This window comes from Bubalus kerabau, chromosome 16 (assembly GCF_029407905.1).
Source record: "Bubalus kerabau isolate K-KA32 ecotype Philippines breed swamp buffalo chromosome 16, PCC_UOA_SB_1v2, whole genome shotgun sequence".
Classification (NCBI taxonomy): Eukaryota; Metazoa; Chordata; class Mammalia; order Artiodactyla; family Bovidae; genus Bubalus; species Bubalus kerabau.
In genome coordinates, this window is record NC_073639.1 from 51,931,529 (window position 1) to 51,958,261 (window position 26,733).

General features: G+C 41.6%; 1 protein-coding gene across 1 annotated transcript in view; it reads left to right on the forward strand.

Annotated features, from left to right (window-relative positions):
- Nucleotides 1-26,733, forward strand: part of TMEM132D (transmembrane protein 132D) — an 896,922-nt gene that overhangs the window by 605,290 nt on the left and 264,899 nt on the right. The window contains exon 4 of the mRNA XM_055550941.1: nucleotides 8,241-8,424. Coding sequence (XP_055406916.1) covers nucleotides 8,241-8,424 — 184 coding nt within the window. The remainder of the gene's footprint in view (nucleotides 1-8,240; nucleotides 8,425-26,733) is intronic.

Here is a 26,733-nt window from a genome sequence, read left to right on the forward strand (position 1 = left end):
TCCCCAGGCAAGAATACTAGAGTGGGTCACCATTTCCTTCTCCTAAATAATATATAATATCACCTATATCTGAAATCTAAAAAGATTTACAGCAAACTAGTGAATATAATTTTAAAAAGAAGCAGTCACAGATATAGAGAACAAACTAGTGGTTACCAGTGGGGAGGGGGAAGGGGGGGCAATACAGAGGGAGGGGGTGGATAGTATAAACTATCGAGTGGAAGATGGGCTCAGGGATTCACTGTATAACACAAGGAATATGGTTGATAATTTTGTAATAACTATAAATAGACAGTAACCTTTAAAAATTCTGTAAATAATTTAAAAAAAGTAAAATTTAAAAAAGAAAAAGTACTTAGAAGCCAGGAGTAAGGCATGTAGAAATGAAGAGATATGAGGAGACTTGGTTGGAACCCTGACACTGTCCATCACCATTTGCTCCCCGGTCATAAGTGGCTCTCATTCACACGACCTCTAGAAAGTGTCCTGAAGTTTTTAGAACTCATCTGGAACAATTTTCCTAAGGGCAGTCATTCAGATACTAGATGTGCTCTCTCTCCAGCTTTCCTTTGTTTCTAGCAGTTTTACCTATTTATCTTATAGAGTGCCATCTGGGAAAAAGAAACCTAAGTTGCAAATGAAATGCCACTCTCTGCTTCCCCCCATCCACCCCACCAGATCACCCTCACACTTGTGGTGGAAACCAGTTGTCCATGTGGTTGGTTACAGAATGCACTCTGATCGTTGGCACACTTTTTTTTTTTTTTACCATAATATGTTGATTTTCTAAGCTGGAAAAAAAAAAAATACAGGTAACTTCAACATGCATTGACTTGCATCTCAAATACGTAGCTCCTAACTGTTCTAATGCTGGGAGGTCCGTGTCTGCATGGTTTCTCATCTCTCCAAATGATGATGGTAGGCCTCCGTATCTAATACTCTTGTTTCCACATCTCTGTTCTGATTTATGGACACATTGTGGAACTTAAAGTAGTTGGCTGAAGACCCTAAAGGCAAGCTCATCTCAAAGCATCTTGTTACAAAAAATGTTCCAGCTTTGGTTATACAGAATTCACTCGAAGCATCCAATTTGGGGTCTTGAGGAAGTGCTGTGTAATGCCTTGACTTGTGTTTCTCTCGGGGTTTGAAAAGTTGTTTTACTGATCTTTATTGCTAATAAGCATACCTGTCCTGGCAGCGGAAAAAGAGATAGGGGTTTATAACCCACGGATGCAAACTGGGCATCCTGTACCCAGATCTCTTGGATCCTTTTCTCAGTAGCTGGGTGACCTTGGAAAGACGGTTTACCCTCCTTGACCCCAAACTCCTCATCCACCAACTGGGAGTAAATAATAGCTATTTATTGGAATACTGTGAGGATAGCAAGAGGTAGGACATAAAATGCCCTTAAAACAGCTCACATTCAAAATACTCAGTGGTAATTATTCCATCACTTTGGGAAAAGAAGCATGTCCATCCAAAAGAAGATTTTCTTTTTGCTTGAAAGTGATGCCTTTCCTTGACCTTGGGATGCACTGGGGTCGTTCCATTTGATCCTGGAGGATGTGGTCATTGACTGTCTGAGCTGACCCAGAGCCTTGTTTTCTGAAAGGGTGTTTTCTTTTCCTTAAATCTGGGGAAGCCTCAGGCTATGGCAGAGCTTCTCTGGTGGCTCAGAGGTAAAGAAATCACCTTCCCATGCAGGAGATGTGGGTTCGATCCCTGGGTAAGGAAGATCCCCTGGAGAAGGAAATGGCAACCTACTCTAGTATTCTTGCCTGGGAAATCCCAGGGACAAAGGTGCCTGGCGGACTACAGTCCATGGGGTTGCAAAGAGTCAGACACAACTTAGCAACTGAGCAACAGCAGGCTATGTCAACAACCATGTGTCTTTAAAGGTGAAAAACACTTAGATTTTTATTAAAGTATGGTTGATTTACAATATGTTGGTATCAGGTGTACGGCATAGCGATTCAATGTTTTTCAAATTAGATTCCATTAGAGGTTATTACAAAATAGTGGATATCAGTCCCTGTGCCACACATTGGGTCCTTATTGCTTATCTAAAAGGCTTAGATTTGGGGACTGGCCTGGTGATCCAATGGTGAAGAATCTATCTGCCAGTGCAGGGGACATGAATTCGATCCCTGGTCTATGAAGATCCCACATGCCGAGGAGCAACTAAACCCATGCACCAGAACCACTGGGCCCATGCACTAGAACCCAAGCTCTGCAACCAGAGAAGCCTCTGCAATGAGAAGTCTGTGCATTGCAACAAAGAGTAGCCTCCACTCACCACAACTAGAGAAAGCCCGAGTGTGACAGTGAAGACCAAACACAGCCAAAAATAAATAAATAAATAAAACTTTTTAAAAATTAAGAAATTAAAGGCTGAGATTTTGAACCCAATGCACCAAGTGGCCCATGTAGGGGAAGCTATGGGCAAATAAGAAGAGTTCCTCAAATCAAGGATATATTATTCAACTTCTCTGTGAAAGAGAACTATTAAGAGATGCCTCCAAGCCAACTGAGGTGGAACCAGTCAGTAGGGATCTGAGGAGTCCCTAAGAGGGTGCATTACCACACCGCTGCTTCCGTTTCTGTCTTGTGTGCAAAGGACAGCTACAAGCAAGACAGGGCAGGAAGGTTGCTCTTGGCTTCCTCTGCTGGTAGGAGCCACACCAGTGGAAGAACCTAAACCTGCAGGCAGCTCCATGCCCACAGTGCTCTGAGGTCCGCGATCCAGAACTGAGCCTCTCCATGGGTGACTGCACTGTCTTCCATGCAAACTCTGCTCAAACTCGACTGCGATACTGCCTTCCAGATGGAGTTCACGCATAAAGCATTGCCCATCCCTGTTGCTAATTATTTAACTTGGTCTCTGCAGGGAGGGAGCTTCCCTGGTGGTGGTAAAGAATCTGTCTACAACGCAGGAGCCCTGGTTTGATCCCTGAATCAGGAAGATCCCCTGGAGAAGGGAGTGGCTATCCATTCCAGTTTTCTTGCCTGGACAATTGCATGGACAGAGGAAACTGGCAAGTTACAGTTCATGGTTTCGCAGAATGTCAGATGCGACTGAGCGGCTAACACTGAGGGAAGGAGAAGAAGGAGGAAGAATGGTTGGGGCTGGGTCTAGGGCCACTGAAAGTGGCATCTGAATGCTTTACGCTGCTCCAGACCCCCAGGCACCCTTGGCTGGAGCTCTGTTCTTTTCCTTCCTCATTCTCTCACTGATGGACATTGGAAACCCTGAATGTTCCTTCTTCTTCGTTGGTTCATCTGTGTCTTCACAGATTTTACTGATCATATTTCCCAAATCTGCTCAGTTAGGACATTCCATTTCAAATACCATTATATACAAAATATTTCCAAGAGTGTGGGTATCCATATAATTAAATTTTAAAACTTCTAACATAGTTGCTCATGATCTGGTGGTATGATAGCATGACCTGGATAAAAGGAAAGAGAGAAAGATGGAAGCAAGGATGGAAGGAAGGAAGGGAGGGGAGAGAGAGAAGGAGGAAGCGGAGGGAAAGGGGTGGAAGAGGAGAAGGAAGAAAGAAAGGGAAATGACAAAGAAAGAAAGGAGAAGAGAAAAGAAAAAACAGCATCTATGCCTCACCCCACTCAGAAACAATCAGAACTCAGAGTGTTGCCTGGTCATTAGTTTATTTGTGAAGTTCTCTCCAGGTATTTCTAATCCCTGGGTAAAGTGGAGAAACACTGCATATGATATATGCAGACATATTTCATAAGCTTCTACTTCACAGTACTTTGTCTCCTGTAACACAGTAGGTACCATGTATTGTCCTCTGCACTAGGCATTCTGGGAACAGCCTAAGGATGACTACTCTTTTCAGAGTATTTCAGGCTAACACCCAAACACTCCAACTGCAAAGATACAGTCCTTAGCTTTCCAGTTAAACATGAAGAAGTGATAAATAGTGCCAAATATGGAAGAGTTCTGGAAACTCTCAAGTGCTAAATATTTACAAAAAGTTATTAAAATTCAAATTTCCAGTGATTTGCTAAGACACACAAGGTGAGTTCTTCCAAAGCTAGATCACCATATGCAGAATTTACAGAGGAAACTGTCGGGGACCTGGTGCACACCCTAGTGCATCAGAAATACTGAGAAGCTCCTGCATGCTAAGGAACCATTCAAGAAAAACACACAATTTCAGAAAACGTGACCTTCCTAGAGTTTGCTCTGGCTGCCAGGTTAAGAGTTTCCAACCTAGGTTGTTTTCATCAGCAAATCAAATAGACAAAAGTTAGCTCAAAAGAAACTGTTTGCTTTACCCTTTGGCCAGGCAAGGGATCTAAGGGCAAAAAGAAAATCAGACTTGATAGGAGAATGGTGCAAGATTACTGAAGGAGTAAAATTAGAAGAAGTAAATAGAGCACTTTAAACATTATTATTATTCTGACCAGTGTGGAATGGTACCTCATTGTAGTTTTGATCTGCATTTCTCTAATAATTAGTGATATTGAACATCTTTGCATGTGCCGCTTGTCTTCTTTGGAGAATGGATAAGATGTGGTACATATATACAATGGAATATTACTCAGTCATGAAAAAGAATGAAATTGGGTCATTTCATTCTAGATAGACCTAGAATCTGTCATACAGAATGAAGTAAGTCCAAAAGAGAAAAATATTTAGTGCATATATGTGGAATCTAGAAAAATGGCATGGATGAACCTATTTGCAGAGCAGGAATAGAGATGCAGACCTAGAGAATGGATGGATGAACATGGGGTTGGGGGAAAAGGGGTGGGATGAATTGGGAGATTGAGATTGACACATATACACTACCATGTATACAATAGATGACTAATTATATGCTACCATATAGTACAGGGAGCTCAGCTTGGTGCTCTGTGGTGACTTAGATGGGTAAGATGAGGGGGGTGGTTGGAGGGAAATACAAGAAGGAGGGAATGTATGTATACTTATAGCTGATTCAGTTCTTTGTATAGCAGAAACTAACACAGCATTGTAAAACAACTATATCCCAATAAGTTTTATATATATATATCTGATGTTATTTTAGATGGGTCTTGCAGAATGGGAAGAATTTGACCAAATGAAGAGATTTATAAAGGTATTTCTGATAAAGTGAACTCTGTGAGTAAAAGTTGGGGATGTGGCAGTAAGAAAAGTCCCATATTCCAGTGGAATCTGGAATTGTTCAGTTTTGTTGAGGTTAGGGCACCTGGAAGGGGGGGAAAAAAAGAGAACAGTATAAAGTATGGAGAAGGGTCACGATACTGCATACAAGGAATTACTACTCTGAAGGAATTCCCAAGCGCCTTCATTGTGGAGTTGTTTCTGAATTCAACTTTTACCAATTCTGCTCTGTGAATTTCCCTTTCCTTGTGACTAAACATAGAAGGCAAGGCTCAGAACAGCCAAAAGAAGGATTATCCCATTTCATGAATGGGAGAGGAATACTGGAATGCTTGCGAATTCCAAATATAAAAACCAAGATGCATTCTAGTATCACTTTCCCAAGTTTCCTATGCTTGTGGAAACTGTCGTTCAGAGTTCCAAAAAGGCAATGGCATGCGTCTTAGGAAAAGAAATCTACACAGGGTATCAATCCACAGTGGCTGACACAATTTGTTTCTAATTCTTATCACAGCCACTGTTTCTTAAAGAGTTCATCGTCTTTCTTTCAGAAGCCAAGAGAGAGTGATTCTTGTAGGATTTAAAAACCAGGTGCTATTCTCTTTTGTAAATAAGTTCATTGGTAACATTTTTTTTAGATTCCACATATAACTGATACATATTTGTCTTTCTCTGACTTACTTCACTTAGTATGATCATCTCTGCTACTGATGCTGCTAAGTCGCTTCAGTCGTGTCCGACTCTGTGCGATCCCATAAACGGCAGCCCACCAGGCTCCCCCGTCCCTGGGATTCTCCAGGCAAGAACACTGGAGTGGGTTGCCATTTCCTTCTCCAATGCATGAAAGTGAAAAGTGAAAGTGAAGTCGCTCAGTCGTGTCCGACTCTTAGCGACCTCATGCACTGCAGCCTACCAGGCTCCTCTGTCCATGGGATTTCCCAGGCAAGAGTACTGGAGTGGGATGCCATTGCCTTCTCTAGGTCTATCCATATTGCTGCCATGGCATTGTTTTGTTCTTTCTTATGGCTGAGTAATAGTCCACTGTATATATGCACCACATATCCATTCATCTGCCAGTGATGAACGGGCATTCATGTTGTTTCCGTGTCTTGTCTCTAGTGCATAGTGCTGCTATGAACACTGGAGTGCTTGTAACTTTTCGAATTATGGATTTATAAGTGACTCACTTTGCTGTATACCCGAAACTAACACAACATTGTCCATCAACGATACTCCATTAAAAACTAGAAAATTTAAACAAAGAATAAATTAACTAATTACATAAAATAAAAGCCAGTGCCACTTTGCTCTCACCATTGCCCACGGTTCACTGTAGCTACTCCTGTTCCATGTGAGAGGCCGCTGCTCATGCAGGGAGTTTACCTCTGTGACTGGTGCTCTCTCTTTGGGAAGATCTTCTGATCTTCCTTCTCCTTCTTGCCCTCCTCCTGCTCATGTTCCAAATTCCCCACCATTTATCTCCGAGCTTCTTATTGATACATTTGCATGGATCTGATGGTATGATAAATGTTTCAATAGCTTTTTCATATCTTAAAGGCCAATTCTTGTCCTCTTAAATGTCAAGGTCAGTGATCATTTTTGCAGTTACATGAAATTCCGATCTCTAGAGACAGATCTGATAGGTGGAAGTGGCTTTGGTCACGTAGGGTTAAAAAGCATCTCTCCTTGCTGCCTGCTTGGTGAACCCTCACCTGTACTTCTTCACATCTTCCCTCAGGGAGTGGCTGGCACCACATCTGCATCTTTTTCGCCTGTCACTTAGAAAAGCAGACATTTTATAAAAGCTGACTGTAAAAAAGAAGAAGAGGTAGCCAGTGAATTAAACTAACCAAAATAGCTGAAAAAAATCATCCTGATATTCTGACTTGGATTCATTTTCAGATACGTGTTTACAGAAAACCCAAGACGTCTGAAAACTAATCATTGTCATAATCACTCCTGTTTCCAGGTAACATCTGGCTACTTCTCCTTGCTCATCCGTGTGGGTCCCATAGCCCCAGTCTTCTGTTCATGGCTCATCTCTGATTCTCTGCACTTCTTTCTCATTCCCACCAGAAATAAAAAGCCACATCACCCTCAAACACCTTTAAAATTCTGTCCATCCAACTTGAAGGGACTGTGGCTTTGGAAAATCTAATATAGGCAGCAAAAAGATTTCTGGGAGTGGGAGAAAGAATCCTGTCCTCCTAGATGGAGCTCAGAGAAGAAATATTTAGGAAATTAAATCAGCACTTCATGTACTCATCCACAAACACCTGTTCTGGGGACTCTGAGCAGCTCACAAGAAACAAGGGTTGGGAAGCTTGAGCAATGGTGTCTAAGGCCAGGCCAAGGCTGTGAATCTTCTTAAAGGCTGTTCTTTTGGATACTGAATATCTTTTTTTTTTCCTTTCTTTTTTCATTGGTATATAGTTGATTTACAATGTTGTATTAGTTTCAGGTGTACAACAAAGTGATTAAGTTATACATATATATATGTGTGTCTATTCTTTTCAGATTATTTTCCATTATAGATTATTACATGATATTGAGTATAGTTCCCTGTGCTATACAGTAAATCCACATTGCTTATCTATCATATATACAGTAGTGTGTACCTGTTAATCTCAAACTCCTAATTTATCTCTCCTCCATCCCCTACCCCTTCCTCTTTGGTAACTATAAGTTTGTTTTTTATGTCTGTGAGTCTATTTCTGTTTTGTAAACAAGTTCATTTATATCTTTTTTTAGATTTCACATATAAATTATGTCATATGATATTTGTCTTTGACATATTTCACTTAGTATAATAATCTCTAGGTCCATCCACATTGCTGCAAATAGCATTTATTTCATTTTTTATGACTGAGTAATTTTCTATTATATATAAATATATGTGTAATATATATGTATATATCATATAGATTATATATGTGCATATATCACATCTTCTTTGTCCATTCATCTGTCCATGGTCATCGAAGATTACTTTTCCGACAGACTCTTTGAACGATAGTATAAGTGCGCGTGGAAATTGTCTATTGCCTTCCAGGCAAGCCCACCCAGGCCTCAGTGTTGTTCTCTCCTTCTCTCTCCTTCTGTCCAGTGCTAACGGTGCCTCCTATGAAGTCATGCAGATCGACGTAGAAATAGAAGAACCCGGTGACCCGCCGGCCACACAGCTTGTCACATGGCAGGTTGAATATCCAGGAGACATCACGTCTGACTTGGGTGTCTCCAAGATCTACGTGAGTCAGAAAGACTTGATTGGAGTCATCCCACTGGCCATGGTAAGACAGTCCCTGCCCTGGGCTGTTAATACAGACCTCAGGGAAAGGCAAAGCATCACACACATGACCTAAACGCATGGGAAAAATGTCAGTGAGCCCAGAACCAGGGTCAGGGAAAACTGACAAAGTTACTTCAAATTGCTGATTCTAAATACATACTTATATATATCTTTAAAATATTATTTAGAAAATAACCAAAATCCAGGCATTAGATTTGGGTCTTCCACTATAAGAAAAGTAATGATGATTTTATCAAGGTGTTTGTATGATACACTGGAGACTAGTCAAGGATCTTAAACATGTATACCTGCAGAGACCAAACAGATCTAGCATCTAAGTGAAAGGTGACAAGTGACTTGACAAATACCTACCCAGTGAAAAGGCCTAGCCAACAGGAAAGCCATGCAGGAAATTCAAGGAAAGCTAAGGAAAAGTCTGAATTCTTAAGACCTACTGACTTTTCAACAGAAAACATCCATATAGTTTTAGTGTGAACCATCAACTTCTTGTTAGAACTAATTTTATTTTAAATCAAGCTTGTCTAGGAAAGGGTTAGCTATAATCCATTCACAGGCCATCTATTTGCAACTTGTAAAAGATTTAGGTCTCTAAGTCAGTCCATGTGTTTCCTAGGATTTGTGGAACAGAGATGGGTTTTCATCCTTAGAAGGACCCGCCCCCGGTTGCTATGCAATGGACCACATTGCCTGTGGGAAGACTAAGCACCCAGGTTGAGCTCAACAAACACACCGATGCCTTATCTAGCCTCACCTTTTCCCAGGGTCTCTCTACAAAGGAATAATACGTTTTCCTGATGTGAGTTTTCACAGTGCAAATGCTTGGGATTGAGAGTCTGCTGAGAGTACTTTGAGCTTCCTCGTGTTACAAAAGTACTTTTACTGTTGGAAGTGAAGGATTGACAGCCTCATGTCTCCCCCTCACCATCTATTAGGAATTATTGACAAGAGTTATTATGGGGCCATGAAAGGATGTCAGGAATCAATCTTTCCATACAAGGTAACATGGACAGTTGCCTAGTGACACTAAGTTGGTTATTATACTGTTCGTTAGGCGATGTAAAGGTGTTGGGTTCCTTCAGTTGATAAGGGCTCTTATTAACTATTTCTTTTATTATATTTTAAAGGCGCCAGATCTCCCCTGGTACATTATTTCATATGTAACAGCAGCACTCCTTAGTTTAGGCTGTTAGTGGTTCTGTTACTGGCAACGGCAAGACCGTTTGTCTTGAATAAGTAATTATTTGAATTTGTTCCCCTTTTCAGCACCTTTAGTCTGATGAGCTGTTAGCCATACACTGCACGGCTTCTGTTGCTTGGCTCAGCATCAGACAGACTGCTTGGTTTCCTGAGTTCAGCATTTCTTCTGCCTAGACTGTCAGCCTGTTTCAGACCCCACTGTTTTTCATAACCTACATGAATCCCTGCTCACATGAATCCACTTTCTGTCCTCTCCTGGTCTCTGAAACTGTTCTCATCTTGCATCACCCTTTCTGGCTACGATACATGTAATTGTAGAAGTGTGTGTAATGGCAGAGCTAGAAGAATCTCAGTTTTTATCAGTTAGGAATTGCGTTTGGCTGAGAACACACCCTATCCTTAACCCCAAACCTAGCCCTCCCCACTCACTCCACTTTGCCCTGGCCAGTAGTCACTTTAATACAAGTGTGTTTTTCCTTAATGTAAAAGAACTCTTAAGGTTTGTAGTGCAGGGCTGGTACGTTGCCCCATGCTATCTGAGACTCAGTCTTCATCTTTATTTCTGCTTTAGCACTCGAAGGCATACATTCTATCCTTATGGTTACCTTATGGTCCAAAATGGCTGCTGGGATGCCAGCCAGCATATCCATATTCTGCCAGCCAGAAAAAGGAAGAGATATAGAATTGGATTCATTCCTTTTCCCTTTCAAGAAGTCGTCATAAGAAGCCAATGTAATATTTCTGTGTGTATCCAATGAACAAGAACTTGGTTATATGGATACTTAGTTGGAAGTCTACTTTTTAGCATGGCACATTTGCTCAGGTTCTGTTACAAGGAAACAACAAGAGATTAAATATTGCAAGGCAATGAGCAGTATTTGAAACAATCCTTCTCCATTTCCAGATGAGGAAACTGAGGTTCAGAGAGGTTCCTCATCCTGGCACCTGTTTTCCATTCTGTGTTCATGTTTATGAGCCTCCTGGGAAGCAAAAGAAAATATACGTATATCTTAGTCTCCCTTACCAGCTATTGTTGTTTAGTTGCTCAGTCATGTCCGACTCTTTGCAACCCCATGGACTGTAGCCCTCCAGGCTCCTCTGTCCCTGGGATTCTCCAGGCAAGAATACTGGAGTGAGTTGCCATTATTAGCTATGCATCCATGCTTCATTTCACTCTGGCTCAGTTTCCTCATCTACAAAGGGTGAAAGAGATAATACTCATAAGGTTGATGTAAGAGACAGTGATAATTCAAGAGGGCCTGGAAGAATGCCCAGTGAAGTCAAGCATACAATAAATGTTTGCTCTTGTTACAATCACTTAGTTACTAAATGCAAAAGATAAATAATTCTCTAGCAATTATGTTGTAAAATCTTTCAGGAAAGGGAATGTTCCTAGTCCCCATGTTTCCCAAGATAAGAAGAGTGCTAGTCCAGTACTCTTGCCTGGAAAATCCCATGGATGGAGGAGCCTGGTAGGCTGCAGTCCATGAGGTCGCTAAGAGTCGGACACGACTGAGCGACTTCACTTTCACTTTTCACTTTCATGCATTGGAGAAGGAAAAGGCAACCCACTCCAGTGTTCTTGCCTGGAGAATCCCAGGGATGGGGGAGCCTGGTGGGCTGCTGTCTATGGGGTTGCACAGAATTGGACACGACTGAAGCGACTTAGCAGCAGCAGCAGCAGGCAGTGTGTATATGCTCACTGATTCTTTTTTTTTTTTTAACAATTTTAAACAGTTACACTCCATTTACAGTTATTACAAAGACTCAGCTATATTCCCCATGTTGTAACAGTAAGTCTTTGAGCCTACCTTACAGCCAATACTTCATACCTCCCTCTCTCTTACCCCTATATCCCCTGTTCACCACCTCTCCCAACTGGTACCCTAGTTTGTTCTCTAGATCTGTGAGTCTGCTTCTTTTTTGTTATATTCACTAGTCTGTTGTATTGTTTTAGATTCCACATACAAGTGATATCATACAATATACGTCTTTCTCTGTTTGACTTATTTCACTTAGCGTAATGCCTTCCAAGTTCTTCTGTGTTGCTGCAAATGGCAAAATTGTGTTCCTTTTTGTGTCTTGAGGCATATTCTTTTGTTTATATACACCACATCTCCTTTATCTACTCATCTGTGGTTGGACACTTAGGTTGTTTCCGTGTCTTGGCTATTGTGAATAATGCTGCTCTGAATATTGGGGGATGTTCTCTAATTCTTGAATGGAAGTGAATGAATTGCATTAAAATTGCATTAAAACATATGTGGTCTGAAGAGTTTTTTGCTAGTACCTTCTGAGCATCTTCCTCTGGAACTTAAAGTCTTCATGGTCCTGACTCCCCAGTGTTTTTGTATTTGGAGCGTTTTGAGTCCCTTTTCCAGAGAAAGTTGCATCATTTCACCTTTGACTTGATTGGAAAAAACTTTACTTGTTTTTAGAGGAGTGGTCATTAAATAGACCTTTTGCTGTATATTTTTATTTTTACTTTATTTTTGTTCATTACATGTTTGTTGAGAGGTATTTGAAATCGGATATCATTCTGTCATCTACTCATTTGTGCTGCATATTCTTTTTTATTGAAGTTTGTTTGATTGACACTGTTGTGCCAATCTCTGCTACACAGCAAAGTGACTCAGTTATGTACATACAGGCATTCTTTTTATATTCTTTTCCATTATAGTTTGTGGCAGGATATTGAATATGGTTCCCTGTGCTGTACATGAGAACCTTATTGTTTGTCCATTCCAAATGCAGTACTTTGCCTCTACCAATCCCAAAGTCCCAGTCCACCCCTCTCCCTCCCCTACATCCCCCTTAGCAACCACAAGTCTGTTCTGTATGTCTGTGAGTCTGTTTCTGTTTTATGGATAGGTTCATCTGTGCCAGATCCAACAGTCTCACTCCTGGAAATATAACCAGAAAAAATTATAATTCAAAAAAATACACGCCCCACTATGTTCACAGCAACACTATTCACGACAGCCAAGGCATGGAAACAGCCTAAATGTCCATCCACAGATCAGCGCATAAAGAAGAAGTGATACATACATACAACGGAATGCTGCTGCTGCTAAGTCACTTCAGTCGTGTCCGATTCTGTGCGACCCCATAGACGGCAGCCCACCAGGCTCCCCCGTCCCTGGGATTCTCCAGGCAAGAACACTGGAGTGGGTTGCCATTTCCTTCTCTGATGCCTGAAAGTGAAAAGTGAAAGTGAAGTCACTCAGTCGTGTCTGACCCTCAGTGACCCCATGGACTGCAGCCTTCCAGGCTCCTCTGTCCATGGGATTTTCTAGGCAAGAGTACTGGAGTGGGGTGCCAATGCTACTCGGCCTTAAAAAAGAGTGAAATGATGCCATTTGCAGCAACATGGATGCACACAGTGATTATCATACTGAGTCAAGTAATCCAGAAAGGGAAAGACAAAGACCATATAATATCACTTACATGTGTTACCTTTTTTGAGATGTTAGAGACAGAAGGAAGGCCAGCTCACCTGGACCATAATGAGTCCATCAGGAGAGAATACTTTGAGTTGAGCTCAAGGTCATATGGAGGCTTGTAAGCTAGAGAACAGAGGTGGATATTTCAGTGTGATAGGGAGTCACTGAAAGGTTTTCAGCACAGCAGCCGCTGTGCTGATGAATGTTTTTAGAAAGCACTCTGGCTGTATGTAGAGAATGGATTTGGGAGAGCAAAGGGACATCAGAGAGGACTACTTTGGCTGCTGTAAAATAACTGTGACTTAAGAACCGCGGCGTTTGCTTGTCCCCACCTCTCCCATCTGAATGTGAGCAGCGTCACCAGGTGGCCCCAAGGGGTAGAATATAGCATCCTTCTAGCCTCTTGCCAAGTGACACCAAAGACACTGACCTTATCCCCATGGCCCCAGATTAATAACAGATGTGTCCATGTGGCAGCCAACAGGACTAGGACAAGGGTGCAAGGGGAGGGTGTGCCCCTCTCCACGAAGGACATGACCCTTCTCTGAATCCACCACCTCTGGATGGATCCCATCCCATCCCATCAGCCTATGAACTCAGCTGAGCGATCACGTCCAGAGCAAGGGAGGCTGGGAGAGTGAGTTTTATCACAGGAGCCCCTGTGTCCAGCTATAGATATATTTGGTGAAAATGTATATGGGGAATGTATATATGTAGATGTATAATGGGGAGACACTGAGGTTATTCTGGACCACCCCAGTGGACTGCAGTGATCTCCATGGAAAGATGCAGAGGTAGACCATTTTAGGATACATCTTAGCAGGCAAATGATAGGACTTTTCAATACATTGGTTATAGGTGTGAAGGAAGGATGTGGGGGGAAAGATGAGTCTGATTTTAGATCCAACCCTAAAGTTCCCTATATATGATTGTTGTTGTTCAGTCACTAAGTCATGTCAGACTCTTTGCAATCCCATGGACTGTGGCATGCCAGGCTCCTCTGTCCTCCACTATCTCCAGGAGTTTGCTCCAGTTCATGTCCATTGAGTCAGTGATGCTGCCTAACCATCTCATCCTCTGTCGTCCCCTTCTCCTCATGCCTTCAATCTTTCCCAGCAACAGGGTCTTTTCCAGTGAGTCAGGTCTTTGCATCTGGTGTCCAAAGTATTGGAGCTTCAGCATCAGTCCTCCCAATGAATATTCAGGGTTTGATTTCCTTTATGATTGACTGGTTTGATCTCCCTCCTGTCCAAGGGACTCTCAAGAATCTTCTCCAACACCACAGTATGAAAGCATCAATTCTTCAGCACTCAGCCTTCATGTCCAGCTCTCACAGCCATACATGACTACTGAAAAAACCATAGCTTTGACTATATGGACCTTTGTTGGCCAAGTGAAATCTCTGCTTTTTTAGTACACTATCTAGGTTTGTCATCACTTTACTTCCAAGGAACAAGTGTCTTTTAATTTCATGGCTGCAATCACCATCTGCAGTAATTATATGATAGCACCACAAAAACTTAAAAGTGTTTTTTTAAAAAGATTTTCTATTATAAAATTTCCTGTGGTCTACATTTTCACCCTCAATTCTTTGCCCACATTTCTGATAAACTTTTAGAAATACATTTGAATCAAAGGATGGGAATCAAAAACTTTGCAGTACTATATACTATTTTTTTATAAGAGCCACCAAACTGCCCTCCTCTAGGGGACCCACAGACTGCATCTCTTATGTCCCTAGCATTAGCAGACAGGTTCTGTACCACTAGCGCCACCTGGAAACCCCAGTCCCTTTTAACTGTTCAGTTTATTAGTGTTTAATATTTTCACTGTTGTGCCACAGATCATCAGAATATTTTCACCTGGCAACTCACTGAACACTAGCCCCACCCCGCCCTCCTCCCAGCCGTTAGAAACGCCTTCTACTTTCTGTTTTCATGCCTTTTGATCATAGTGCTGTAAATATTCCTCCCAGTTTACCATTTGTCTTCTGGTGTCACTTACTGTATATATTATAGCATGCAGAAGTTTGTGGGTATTTGTTTAATTTTTGTGTAGTCAAATCTACTGATCTTTTCCATAGTGGAAATCTTTTCTCTCTCCCTAATTGTAACCAAGAGGAAAAATCGTGCCTGTCTTTTGTGTTCTTATAAAACCTCCAAATATTAAAATGTCCCCCCACCAGAAAACAATGCTAAAAGTAAGTGCAGTTGTGACTCCTGTACACATGGGGTGAGCACACAGCCCCTCTGTTCTTTCTGAGATGTGTAACTTCATCTCCAGGAAAGCTTTGAGATGACACGCAGTTAACCCCTTCCATTCAAAGTTCATTTTTCAAAAGATGCTTATTTCTTTCTCAATATTTTGCATATTTTTTCCTGATGTCTATGGCCTTAAAACCTGTATATTTCTTTTTCCTAAATCCATTCGTGTATCTCTCTGTTATTACAGTATTTATTTTTTCTGTTCAGTAAATGATCCCTTACTATCTCGTGAGTAAATCTATTTTTTTTTTTTTTTTTGGTCCTTTGGGAGAAAATTCTGAAGAAAAGGTCAGTAAATGAGCATTGCCATTAATCTAATTAGTGTTTGTCTGTAACTGCATGTCATTGTCGGGTTCTGGGGAGCATGTTTGCATTTCTTCCATTTCTTGCATTTCTTGTCAGAAAATATTCTTCCAGGGGTGGGGAGTGGGCACCCAGTTTCTCAAGGTTCTTTATCATTCTGTCCTATCTGCCTCCTGTGTTTTGGCTAAAACAAGTGTTTTGAACTTCTGTGGGGATTCAAAGATGATGAGACTGATATTCATCAATTTGAATGCCGTATCAGTTAGTTGAATATCCTTTCAAACCTATTAACATGTGTTCTTTATTTTAATATAAAACAAACAGTGTTTTCATTCATGCTGGGTGGTAGCTATTTGGGTACCATAACTGTGATGGCTGTTCTGAATGTAGGATGGATGTGGGTGACTCAGCTCTCCTCTGGATTGTAAGGGCACACCCTCCTCTTAATGCTGAGCTTCTGATGTTTCTGATTTTGCTGTGTCTCAGCCTTGACCACTGATTTTTATTTTTTAATATTTATTTATTTATTTGACTACACCATGTCTTAGTTGTGGCACACGAGATCTTCGATCTCCACTGAGGCATGTGAAATCTTTAGCTGCGGCTTGCAAACTCTTAGTTGCCGCATGTGGGATCTAGTTCCCTGACTAGGGATTGAACCCATGCCCCCTGCATTGGGAGCATGGAGTATTAGCCACTGGACCACCAGGGAAGTCCCTGAATTTTAGTTATTAGAATTGAGTTGGAAGTTTAGATAAAAATTAATCACGAGATACAGTCTGGACAGGCAGTTATCCTTGAAAATAACCAAAAGTGACTTGGTGATGGTGATGTTCCATGGCATTTACATAAGATGACATAAGAGTTCAGATGTGTCTGCCAGACCCAGCCCTGAAGATGCTTGGGGAAGGCCAACTGAGTTTTTAAGCAAAAACAGTCAGATGTGCCATGTGTTCTTTATGAAGTGCAATTTGATATATTCCAAACCTTTCTTCAAACATGACACTCATGGGAGAACAGATATCACTCAGAATTCTCTGTATAAACCCATTTCCCCTGCCACCTCCTCCAGGGAGTCCTCCTGGATCGTCACAGCCCGACATGATTCTTATTGGACCTTCTTCTGTGACTACCATGCGATTTGTGAGGGTAACAATCAAGTTGGGGAATTCAAACACTCTTCAGTTGTTTTTGTGGGTTGAGATCACACCATTGGGAGCAAGAGCTGTACCCAAGATGCTTGGAAAGACATAAACTCTGAATGTCCTTTTATGTACCTTCAAAGTCCTTCCTTATGTCATCTTATTGTTTGAACTCCACCTAAATCCTTCTGATCTCCAGGTCCCTCTTCCAAAGTAGGAGCAAGACTCCAGGGCGCCACTCCTGACTTACCATTTATGTCCAAACCAAATGCCTTCTTCTCTTGAGTTTGCCTTAGTTAAGGGCCTCATAAGACAGACAAGAGCAGGTAGCAGCCATTTAAAAAATTGTATTATTTATATATTGGTTGTGCTGGGTTTCAGTTGCGGCACGCAGGATCTTTAGTTGTGACACACACACTCTTATTTGGAGCATGTGGGATCTACTTCCTTGACCAGGGATCGAATCTGGGCCCCCTGCATTGGGAGCCACTGGACCACCAGGGAAGTCCCAGGGAACCATGAAGTTTAGACGTAGCCAGATCCTTCTCTTCTTTGACTGAGGCCTGAGTTCTTTCTTCTACAATTTTGGGGATTTCAAGAAAGTAATCATCAAATAACCTCTTCCCTCCTGATCTCACTTGCATCTTCTTAAATCTTACCAATCAAGGCATGTCCTCCTAAATCCAGGACTCAGCAAAATTCCATTTCTGTAAACCTTAGAGACAAAACTCACCCCCACGCTCATTACCATATAATTTGCTATTGTAAAGCTCCTGATGAAATAAATGCAGTTTAAGTAAGCTTTCCTGAATTGAATACATTTGTCTCCTTAAAGCAAAAGAACTGCCCTTTCATCTCCCATACCTTCCGCTGGTTTTAGGATCTTCAGGAGTTAATCTTCTTGCACACCACCTTGCCTGGATGATCTGCGAACTCTGTGGTTGTTATTAAACCATGTGCCCTTCACATTTGTATTCCTGGCTGAAGGCATGGTACCACCCATAGTAGAAGCCTGGAGAACAGTTTTACCACTCACTAGAGCCGTGCGGGTCTTGTAGGGTCACACCAGCTGCTTTATCCCCCATCAACTGTGAACTTAGCACAGGTCATGTGCCCTGACCGTCACCTTCTGAGATCTGAACTTGAGATAAGGCTCCCAAATTATGGAAGAAAAACTCTCTCTCCTGGCTCCAGTAATGAAGTTTCTTTTTATTTTTGTCATCAAAGCAGATTTCTTGGCTCTTTTTTTATTTGACTTTTCATGATATCCTTTTCCTGTGTCAGCCTGCTAATTAATATGCCAGATACCCTCTGTTGTTTTCCTCAGACTTTTTGAAAATTCAATCACATTGGATGGCATAGCACTGCTTTCATTTTTATACTTTCTCAACCAAGTGCAAATTAAGATGCTGCAACAGGCCTTGAGAAAAATCTCTGCTCCAAGACGCAGTCTTTCCTTTGTGTGTCTGTTGAGTCACTGACTCCCCAAAACACCGTCAATCATAATGATTCTAGGTCCTTACTGTTTATTATGTACCAGATATGCCTCTAGGTTCCTCCTTGCAGGGATTAACTCATTCAGTTCTAAGAGACCCACTGATGTTGGTACTGCTCTTTTTCAAATTTTATTTACTTTTATTTTATTATTTATTTTTGGCCCTGCTGGGTCTTCATTGACGCCGGCTAGTTGTGGTGTGCGGGCTTCTCATTGCACTGGCTTCTCTTGTTGCAGATCATCGGCTCTAAGCACACGGGCTCACTAATTGCGGTGCATGGGCTTAGTCTAAGACCCACAGGTTTGGGATCTTCCCGGACCAAGGATTGAACCCATGTCCACGCCTGCAATGGCAGGCAGATTCTTAACCCCTGGATCACCAGGGATGTCCCTGGACTACTCTTATGCCCATTTCACAGATGGATGAGAGCACGCAGTGTTTGAAGAATGGCGCCAAGCGATTCAGTTGAGACACTGAGCTGGAATTAGATTCTAGATAGATGGGCTGCGGAGTCTGTGCTCGCAACCTGTGCGCTGCACCTCCCTGAAAACAGTTAAGGCTGTTGATCAGTTCAATATGTGGAAAGATCTTTGGAAAATGCAAATGCAAGAATGTGCACTTGTAAAAATATGAAATTGAGAAGTCTTAACTGAAATAGGAAAAGTCATCTGAAAATGAATTATTTATTACGCACAAAGCCACTGCCTTTTCTTTTCAGCCCACTGTGTCACCTTTGATGCTCGCTAATGAGCTGTCCTCTCCAGAGGTGATTTATAATGAGACAGCGGCAGCTGCACCTCGGTGCTTTTAAAGGTACATGGTGCAAAACAAATCGGGAGACTTACTGCTATTGTTGTTTAGTCGTGTGGTTATTACAGCCCCAGAGACTGTACAACTGGTTGTTCTCAGTGAACAAATGCTCATGATGTAACTCATTTTGCAGGTACCCCAGAAAGGCAGTCCATTGAAGAAGCATTTACTGAGTTTCCCTCTATGTGCCAGGCACTGGCCTTTGTGAGAAGGGGATAACAGAGCGTGCATCACACTCATGGGATGTGGCTGGTAAAAAATGTACCATATGATCTAGCAGTCCTGGGCATCCATCCAGACAAAACTGTAATTTGAAAAGACGCACGCACCCCAATGTTCATAGCAGCACTATTCACAATAGCCAACACATGGGAGCAACCTAAATGTCCATAAAGAGATGAATGGATAAAGGAAGTGTGGTGTGTGTTGTATTAATAAATGGACTACTACTCAGCCATAAAAAAGAATGAAATAATGCTCTTGCAAAAACCTGGATTGACCTAGACATTATATTAAGTGAAATAAGTCAGGCAGAAAAGGACAAATATCATATGATATCTCTTAATGTGTGGAATCTAAAAAAAAATGATCCAGATGAACATATTTATTAAACTGAAATAGACTCAGACATAGAATACACACTTATGGCTACCAAAGGGGAAGGGGCGGATAAACTAGGAATTCGGGATTAACATACACACAGTGCTATATATCAAATAGATAAACAACAAGGACCTTCTGTATAGCACAGGGAACTATATTCAATATCTTATAATTGCATATAATGGAAAAGAATATATATCAGATCAGATCAGTCGCTCAGTCATGTCTGACTCTTTGTGACCCCATGAATCACAGCACACCAGGCCTCCCTGTCCATCACCAACTCCCAGAGTTCACTCAGACTCACGTCCATGGAGTCAGTGATGCCATCCAGCCATCTCATCCTCTGTCGTCCCCTTCTCCTCCTGCCCCCAATCCCTCCCAGCATCAGAGTCTTTTCCAATGAGTCAACTCTTTGCATGAGGTGGCCAAAGTACTGGAGTTTCAGCTTTAGCATCATTCCTTCCAAAGAAATCCCAGGGCTGATCTCCTTCAGAATGGACTGGTTGGATCTCCTTGCAGTCCAAGGGACTCTCAAGAGTCTTCTCCAACACCACAGTTCAAAAGCATCAATTCTTCGGCACTCAGCCTTCTTCACAGTCCAACTCTCACATCCATACATGACACTGGAAAAACCATAGCCTTGACTGGATGGACCTTTGTTGGCAAAGTAATGTCTCTGCTTTTGAATATGCTATCTAGGTTGGTCATAACTTTCCTTCCAAGGAGTAAGTGTCTTTTAATTTCATGGCTGCAGTCACCATCTGCAGTGATTTTGGAGCCCAGAAAAATAAAGTCTGACACTGTTTCCACTGTTTCCCCATCTATTTCCCATGAAGTGATGGGACCGGATGCCATGATCTTCATTTTCTGAATGTTGAATTTTAAGCCAACTTTTTCACTCTCCTCTTTCACTTTCATCAAGAGGCTTTTCAGTTCCTCCTCACTTTCTGCCATAAGGGTGGTGTCATCGACATATCTGAGGTTATTGATATTTCTCCCGGCAATCTTGATTCCAGCTTGTGCTTCTTCCAGTCCAGCGTTTCTCATGATGTACTCTGCATATAGGTTAAATAAGCAGGGTGACAATATACAGCCTTGACGTACTCCTTTTCCTATTTGGAACCAGTCTGTTGTTCCATGTCCAGTTCTAACTGTTGCTTCCTGACCTGCATACAGATTTCTCAAGAGGCAGATCAGGTGGTCTGGTATTCCCATCTCCTTCAGAATTTTCCACAGTTTATTGTGATCCACACAGTCAAAGGCTTTGGCATAGTCCATAAAGCAGAAATAGATGTTTTTCTGGAACTCTCTTGCTTTTTCCATGGTCCAGCGAATGTTGGCAATTTGATCTCTCGTTCTTCTTCCTTTTCTAAAACCAGCTTGAACATCAGGAAGTTCACCGTTCACGTATTGCTGAAGCCTGGCTTGGAGAATTTTGAGTATTACTTTACTAGCATGTGAGATGAGTGCAATTGTGCGGTAGTTTGAGCATTCTTTGGCATTGCGTTTCTTTGGGATTGGAATGAAAACTGACCTTTTCCAGTCCTGTGGCCACTGCTGAGTTTTCCAAATGTGCTGGCATATTGAGTGTAGCACTTTCACAGCATCATGTTTCAGGATTTGGAATAGCTCAACTGGAATTCTATCACCTCCACTAGCTTTGTTCGTAGTGATGCTTCCTAAGGCCCACTTGACTTCACATTCCAGGATGTCTGGCTCTAGGTCAGTGATATTTTCTTTATATTTATATGTAAATATCTGAATTACTGAATTACTTGGCTGTATACCTGAAACTAAGACATCTTTGTAAACCAAGTATGCATGCTAAGTTGCTTCAGTCATATCCGACTCTTTGAGATCCTTTGGACTGTAGCCAGCCAGGCTCCTCTCTCCATGAGATTCTCCAGGCAAGAATACTGGAATGGGTTGCCATGCCCTCCTCCAGGGGATCTTCCCAACACAGGGGTCAAACCCATGCCTCTTATGTCTCTTGCACTGGCAGGAGGGTTCTTTACCACTCGTACCACCTGGGAAGCTCAAACCAAGCATAGCTCAATTTAAAAAATAAGTAAAAAATAATTGACCAAGGTGAATTCAGAACTGATCTATGTTTAGGAGAAAATAGAACAGAAGGTTGGGAAGGAGAAGGATTGGCTGGGCAAGCTCTTTGAGATGGGGCCATCTCTGCAGGGGTGATATTTGAGCTGCCAAAAAGGACCCAAATGGAGAGATCTGAGAAGAGCTGGCTTTCCAGATAGAAGGAGAAGTGGATGCCAAAGCCCAAAGCAAGGCCAGCCTGATGAGCCTTAGAATAGAGAGCATCCAGTGAAGCTGGAGAACAGTGAGATGGGGGGATGAGGTCAGGGCAGGCAGACACTGGAGTAGGTACCTTATCAGCCATGATGCATGCAGTAGGATTTCTGATTTCTCTGTGTTTAAATCTCATCTGATTCATGATCTGTTTTTAAAATATCACTCTGAACACCAAGGGGAGAACAAATTTGGAAGGGGGGCAACAATGAAAATGGAAATATCACACTGGAGGCTACTTTAATGGTCCAGGTAGAAAAGGATGAGGACATGGGCTAGGATAATGGCGATATTGAAGACAAGTGGAAGGTCTTGGGTTGTCCTTTCTCAGTATAGCCATCAGAAACTGCTTATAGATAAGGAGTGTGTTTGGATGGGGAGAAGAAACAGAAGAAACAGCCTAGATTAGTCACTGTTTTCTTATAGTCCAATAGGACTCTCTTGTTGCTCAGTCACTGTCGTGTCCAACTCTTTGTGACTCATGGATTGTAGCCCGCCAGTTTCCTCTGTTCATGAGATTTTCCAGGCAAGATTACTGGAGGGGGTTGCTATTTCCTCCTCCAGGGGATCTTCCCAACCCAGGGATCAAACCTACTTCTCCTGCATTGGCAGGCAGATTCTTTACCACTGTGCCACCTGGGAAGCCCTGAGATGTTCTAAAATATGAGCCATCTAATATGGTGGCCATTGCCACATGGGATTATTGAGCTCTGGAAAGGTGGCTTGTATCATGGAGGAACTGAATATTTCATGTAATTGAATTAATTTAAATACTCATATGAGCTAGTGTCTATCAGATTAGACAGTACAGTGCTAAACTTTTGGTTTGGGAAACTGAGAGGGCCATGATGCTGTTTTTTGAGATGGTGTTCTGTACCTTCTCCACATGGTCTGTGGACCCACACTCCACTCTTCTGCACCCTGAGCTATGCTCTTGGAGTGTTTCTTGTATGGATCACCCCAAGACAGTGGGCTGTCTTGTCCACTGGTTGGGTCCAGTAAATGGAAGAAGATCATTGGGTGAAAAGAAAGGTTGGCTTTTGTTTTCCCTTACTTCCTTCCCTGATGAGCCACCATTTCTCAATGACTGTGTTGTTCTATCAATAGCACCAGCTCCTGTCAGTCAAAAGTGTGGTTAAGGAACTGCATCAATACCAGCTGTGGAGTTTGTGTTGCAAATACAGGCATCAGTGTCCATCTGCACTAATTGTCTTATTCACACTCCTTCAACAATTAGGTGAAATTAACCTGAATGCACCATTATGTCTTTTTGTATAGTTCCTGCCCTCAAATGCATGCATTGAAGTACATACTATTTTATTATAAACAATTCACTTTTATTTCTGCTTTTATAATTCAGTTACAACATTATATTGTATTTTTTAAGCATGTGTGTTGGAAGATTATATTCATTATGGTTCTTATTTTGGATAATAAAGTCAGCACTACTATATTTGTTATGTAAAAGGAGCAATAGCTCAAAAGGGCCAAAAACAATAGCACTGACGAATGTTTTCTGTGAGGGCACAGATAGTAAATATTTTCAGGTTTGCAGGCCATACGGTCTTTTTGCAACAATTCAGCCGTATTCTTGTAGCTCAAAAGTAGCCATAACACGTAAGCACATGGGCGTGGCTGAGTTCCAGTGGAACTATTTCTGGGGACTGAAATTTGAATTTTATGTAATGTACATGTGTCACCAAAAAAAGTATGCTTCTCTTGATTTTTTTCCAAATGTAAAAACTGTCTTTTTCTCCCAAATATAAAAACTATTCTTAGCTGCAGGCTGTACAAAAACTATAGCTTGCTGGCCATAATTTGCCCATTGCTGATCTAATGTAGACATAGTCTCTTCTTACCTTTGTCTCAGTTTCTTCTTCTGCCAGTTGAGAACATCCCCTCCCTTGGAGTCCAGTTATGCTGTAAGGCTTGACCTTTTTGCCACCTGCAATGCAGGAGACCAGGGTTTGACCCCTGGGTTGGGAAGATCCCCTGGAGAAGAAAATGGCAACTCCAATATTCCTGCCTGGAAAGTCCCATGGACAGAGAAGCCTGAAGGGCTACAGTTGATGGGGTCGCAAACGTCAAATAGGACTTAGTGACTAAACCACTTTGCATGAAAGCTTCCCTAAAAATAAAAACAAATTTAAATAGTAACGTTAACATGAGCAAAGTGTATTTTCTACAGTAAACATGGATACATTTCCCACCATATGCCACTCCATAAAGAGTTTCCAAAAGGTTCAGGGTAACCAGAGCAGGAAGTCTGAGCCATGATCACACTCTCAACATCTCAATTTTGACTACTTGGCCTTGTACTTGTTAATTCCCCTCCTGAGTGAAACAAACCTTCCTGACACTTAGAATCAAATGAATGCCTTCCATCTTTGCAGAATCCTGGGAGACCCCCCACCCCACACTCATGATGTTTATTCTTCTTAAATCTGCCTAATATTCCTCACATTCTTTGGTTAACTTCATCGTCTTCCTCTGGTGATTTCCACTGGATGATATCAAAATTTGTTGGCTGTACTGCTTCCATTAACCTTCCAATTAACCTCATTATCCAAGAGTTGAAGGTGGTACAGGAAAAAGAGAGCTGGTAACTGATCTAAGGGCATGCTTGCCACTAAATCTCAGCGTCAACATTTCCTTGCCTCTTGAATTATTTGTTAAGGGCTGGCTCACTCCAGGACCCCCACAATCTTGGCAGCAATTAAAAGAAGGTGAAAACACCTCTCAGAAAACAGGATTGCATAGATGATCCATGGGCTTTTCAGACATTTATGCCAACAGCCAAGCCACTGTTGTCTCTCTGTGAATCTTGATATTTTTCTTACAAAAGAGATGACCTAAACCCAACTCGGACTCCTGGAAGATATTAGGATCCATGTATTTTTGAGATACTAGCTACCTGCTTATATGTTAGGGTCAGAATTTGGCATTATATACCACATGGTCCAGATTGTGGTCCATAAAATCCAACTTCATCAGGAAAGCTTCCTCCACCACTGTATGTTAAGAGTCCTTTGGACAGAAAAGATATCAAACAGTCAGTCCCAAAGGAAATCAACCCTGACTATTCATTGGAAGGACTGATGCTGAAGCTGAAGCCCCAATACTTTGGCCACCTGATGCAAAGAGCCAACTCATTGGAAAAGACCTGGATGCTGGGAAGGATTGAAGGCAAAAGGAGAAGGGGAGGCAGAGGATGAGGTGATTAGATAGCATCAGTAACTCAGTGGAGGTGAATTTGAGCAAACTCTGGGAGATGCTGAAGGACAGAGGAGCCTGGTGTGCTACAGTCCATGGGTCACAAAGAGTCAAGCAAGACTTAGCAACTAAACAACAGCAACCACCACCACCCTATCTAAAGAGCATACTCTCTCACTCTGACCTCCTTATCTTTATTTTCTTTCTTTCCAAGGTATTTCTTGACACCTAATATATCATAGATTGGTTTTGTTCAACCTACAAACACCAAGGAAACAGAGGCATGGCTTGTGGGGCTCATGCTGGATCTGTAGCACTTAGACCAGTGTCTGGCCCACAGTAGAGTCTCTATAAACATGCTTATGATATAGAATGAATCAGATGGAGCTGAATTAGTATTCCAGGCATGAGAGTTTATAACTGTGTGGACCCTTTGCAAATTAAATTACCTCTCTGCACCTCACTTTTCTTATCTAGAAAGTGGGGATAATGATGGTTTCATCAATGAAGGTACCTTATAGGGTGATGTAAAATTTAATGAGTCAAAATAAAATATTTGGCACAGGATCTGGCACTTAGTGACTGTACAATAAATAATCTCACTACTATTAAGAATCATAATCATAAGAAGGTACGTTTGTGGATATTAGCACAAAATACTGAAGTATTTATTATTTTCTCAATATTATTCTTCTACAAGTTTTCCAAGAAATTATGGGAAAAGAAGCTTTGAATGTCCTATAGAGATGAAATGACTCAATTTTAAATGCAATGACTTTAACATTTTAAGCCATAAGCAAATATATATGTATAATTGAATCACTTGCTGTACACCTGAAAATAATACAACATTGTAAATCAACTATACTTCAATTTAAAAAATAAGAAAAAAATAGTAAGTAATAATAGCTAAGTTCTGTACATGGAGACTTAAGTAAACAGTTATGTGGGCACAGGATGACAATGATGAATCTGTTAGGACATAGTCAAATTCAGTCCAAATTGGTTTATGCAGAAATCATAATTGATTGACTCACTGTGTAAAATTAGATTCATTTGGCTGCATTCAAGAAACCTCAAAACACAGTGACTATAACAGCAATGGAAGTTTATCTCTTTTGCATCGGAAAGAAGTCCAGAGGTAGGCATTTTGAGACACATATGGTGACTTCCTGGTTATCAGGGCTCCAGGAGCCACCTGAATCTGTCCCTCTACCATGTGACTGCATTCTCAAATCACCTCATGATCCAAAACAGCTAATGAAGCTCCAGCCATCAAGTCTGAGTTACAGACTTAAAGAGGAAGAAGGAAAGGAACCAAAAATTCACCGAATATCAGAATCTGCTTCCTGTAAGGAGCCTCCCCCTACACTTCTGCTTATATCTCCTCAGTCAGAACATAATCATATGGTCATATTTGGGAATACTGGGAAATGAAGTCTTTGGGCTGAGTCCAGGGGTTCTGAAAGAGGGCTGCATTATAGTACAATTCTGGGGGTGTGCAA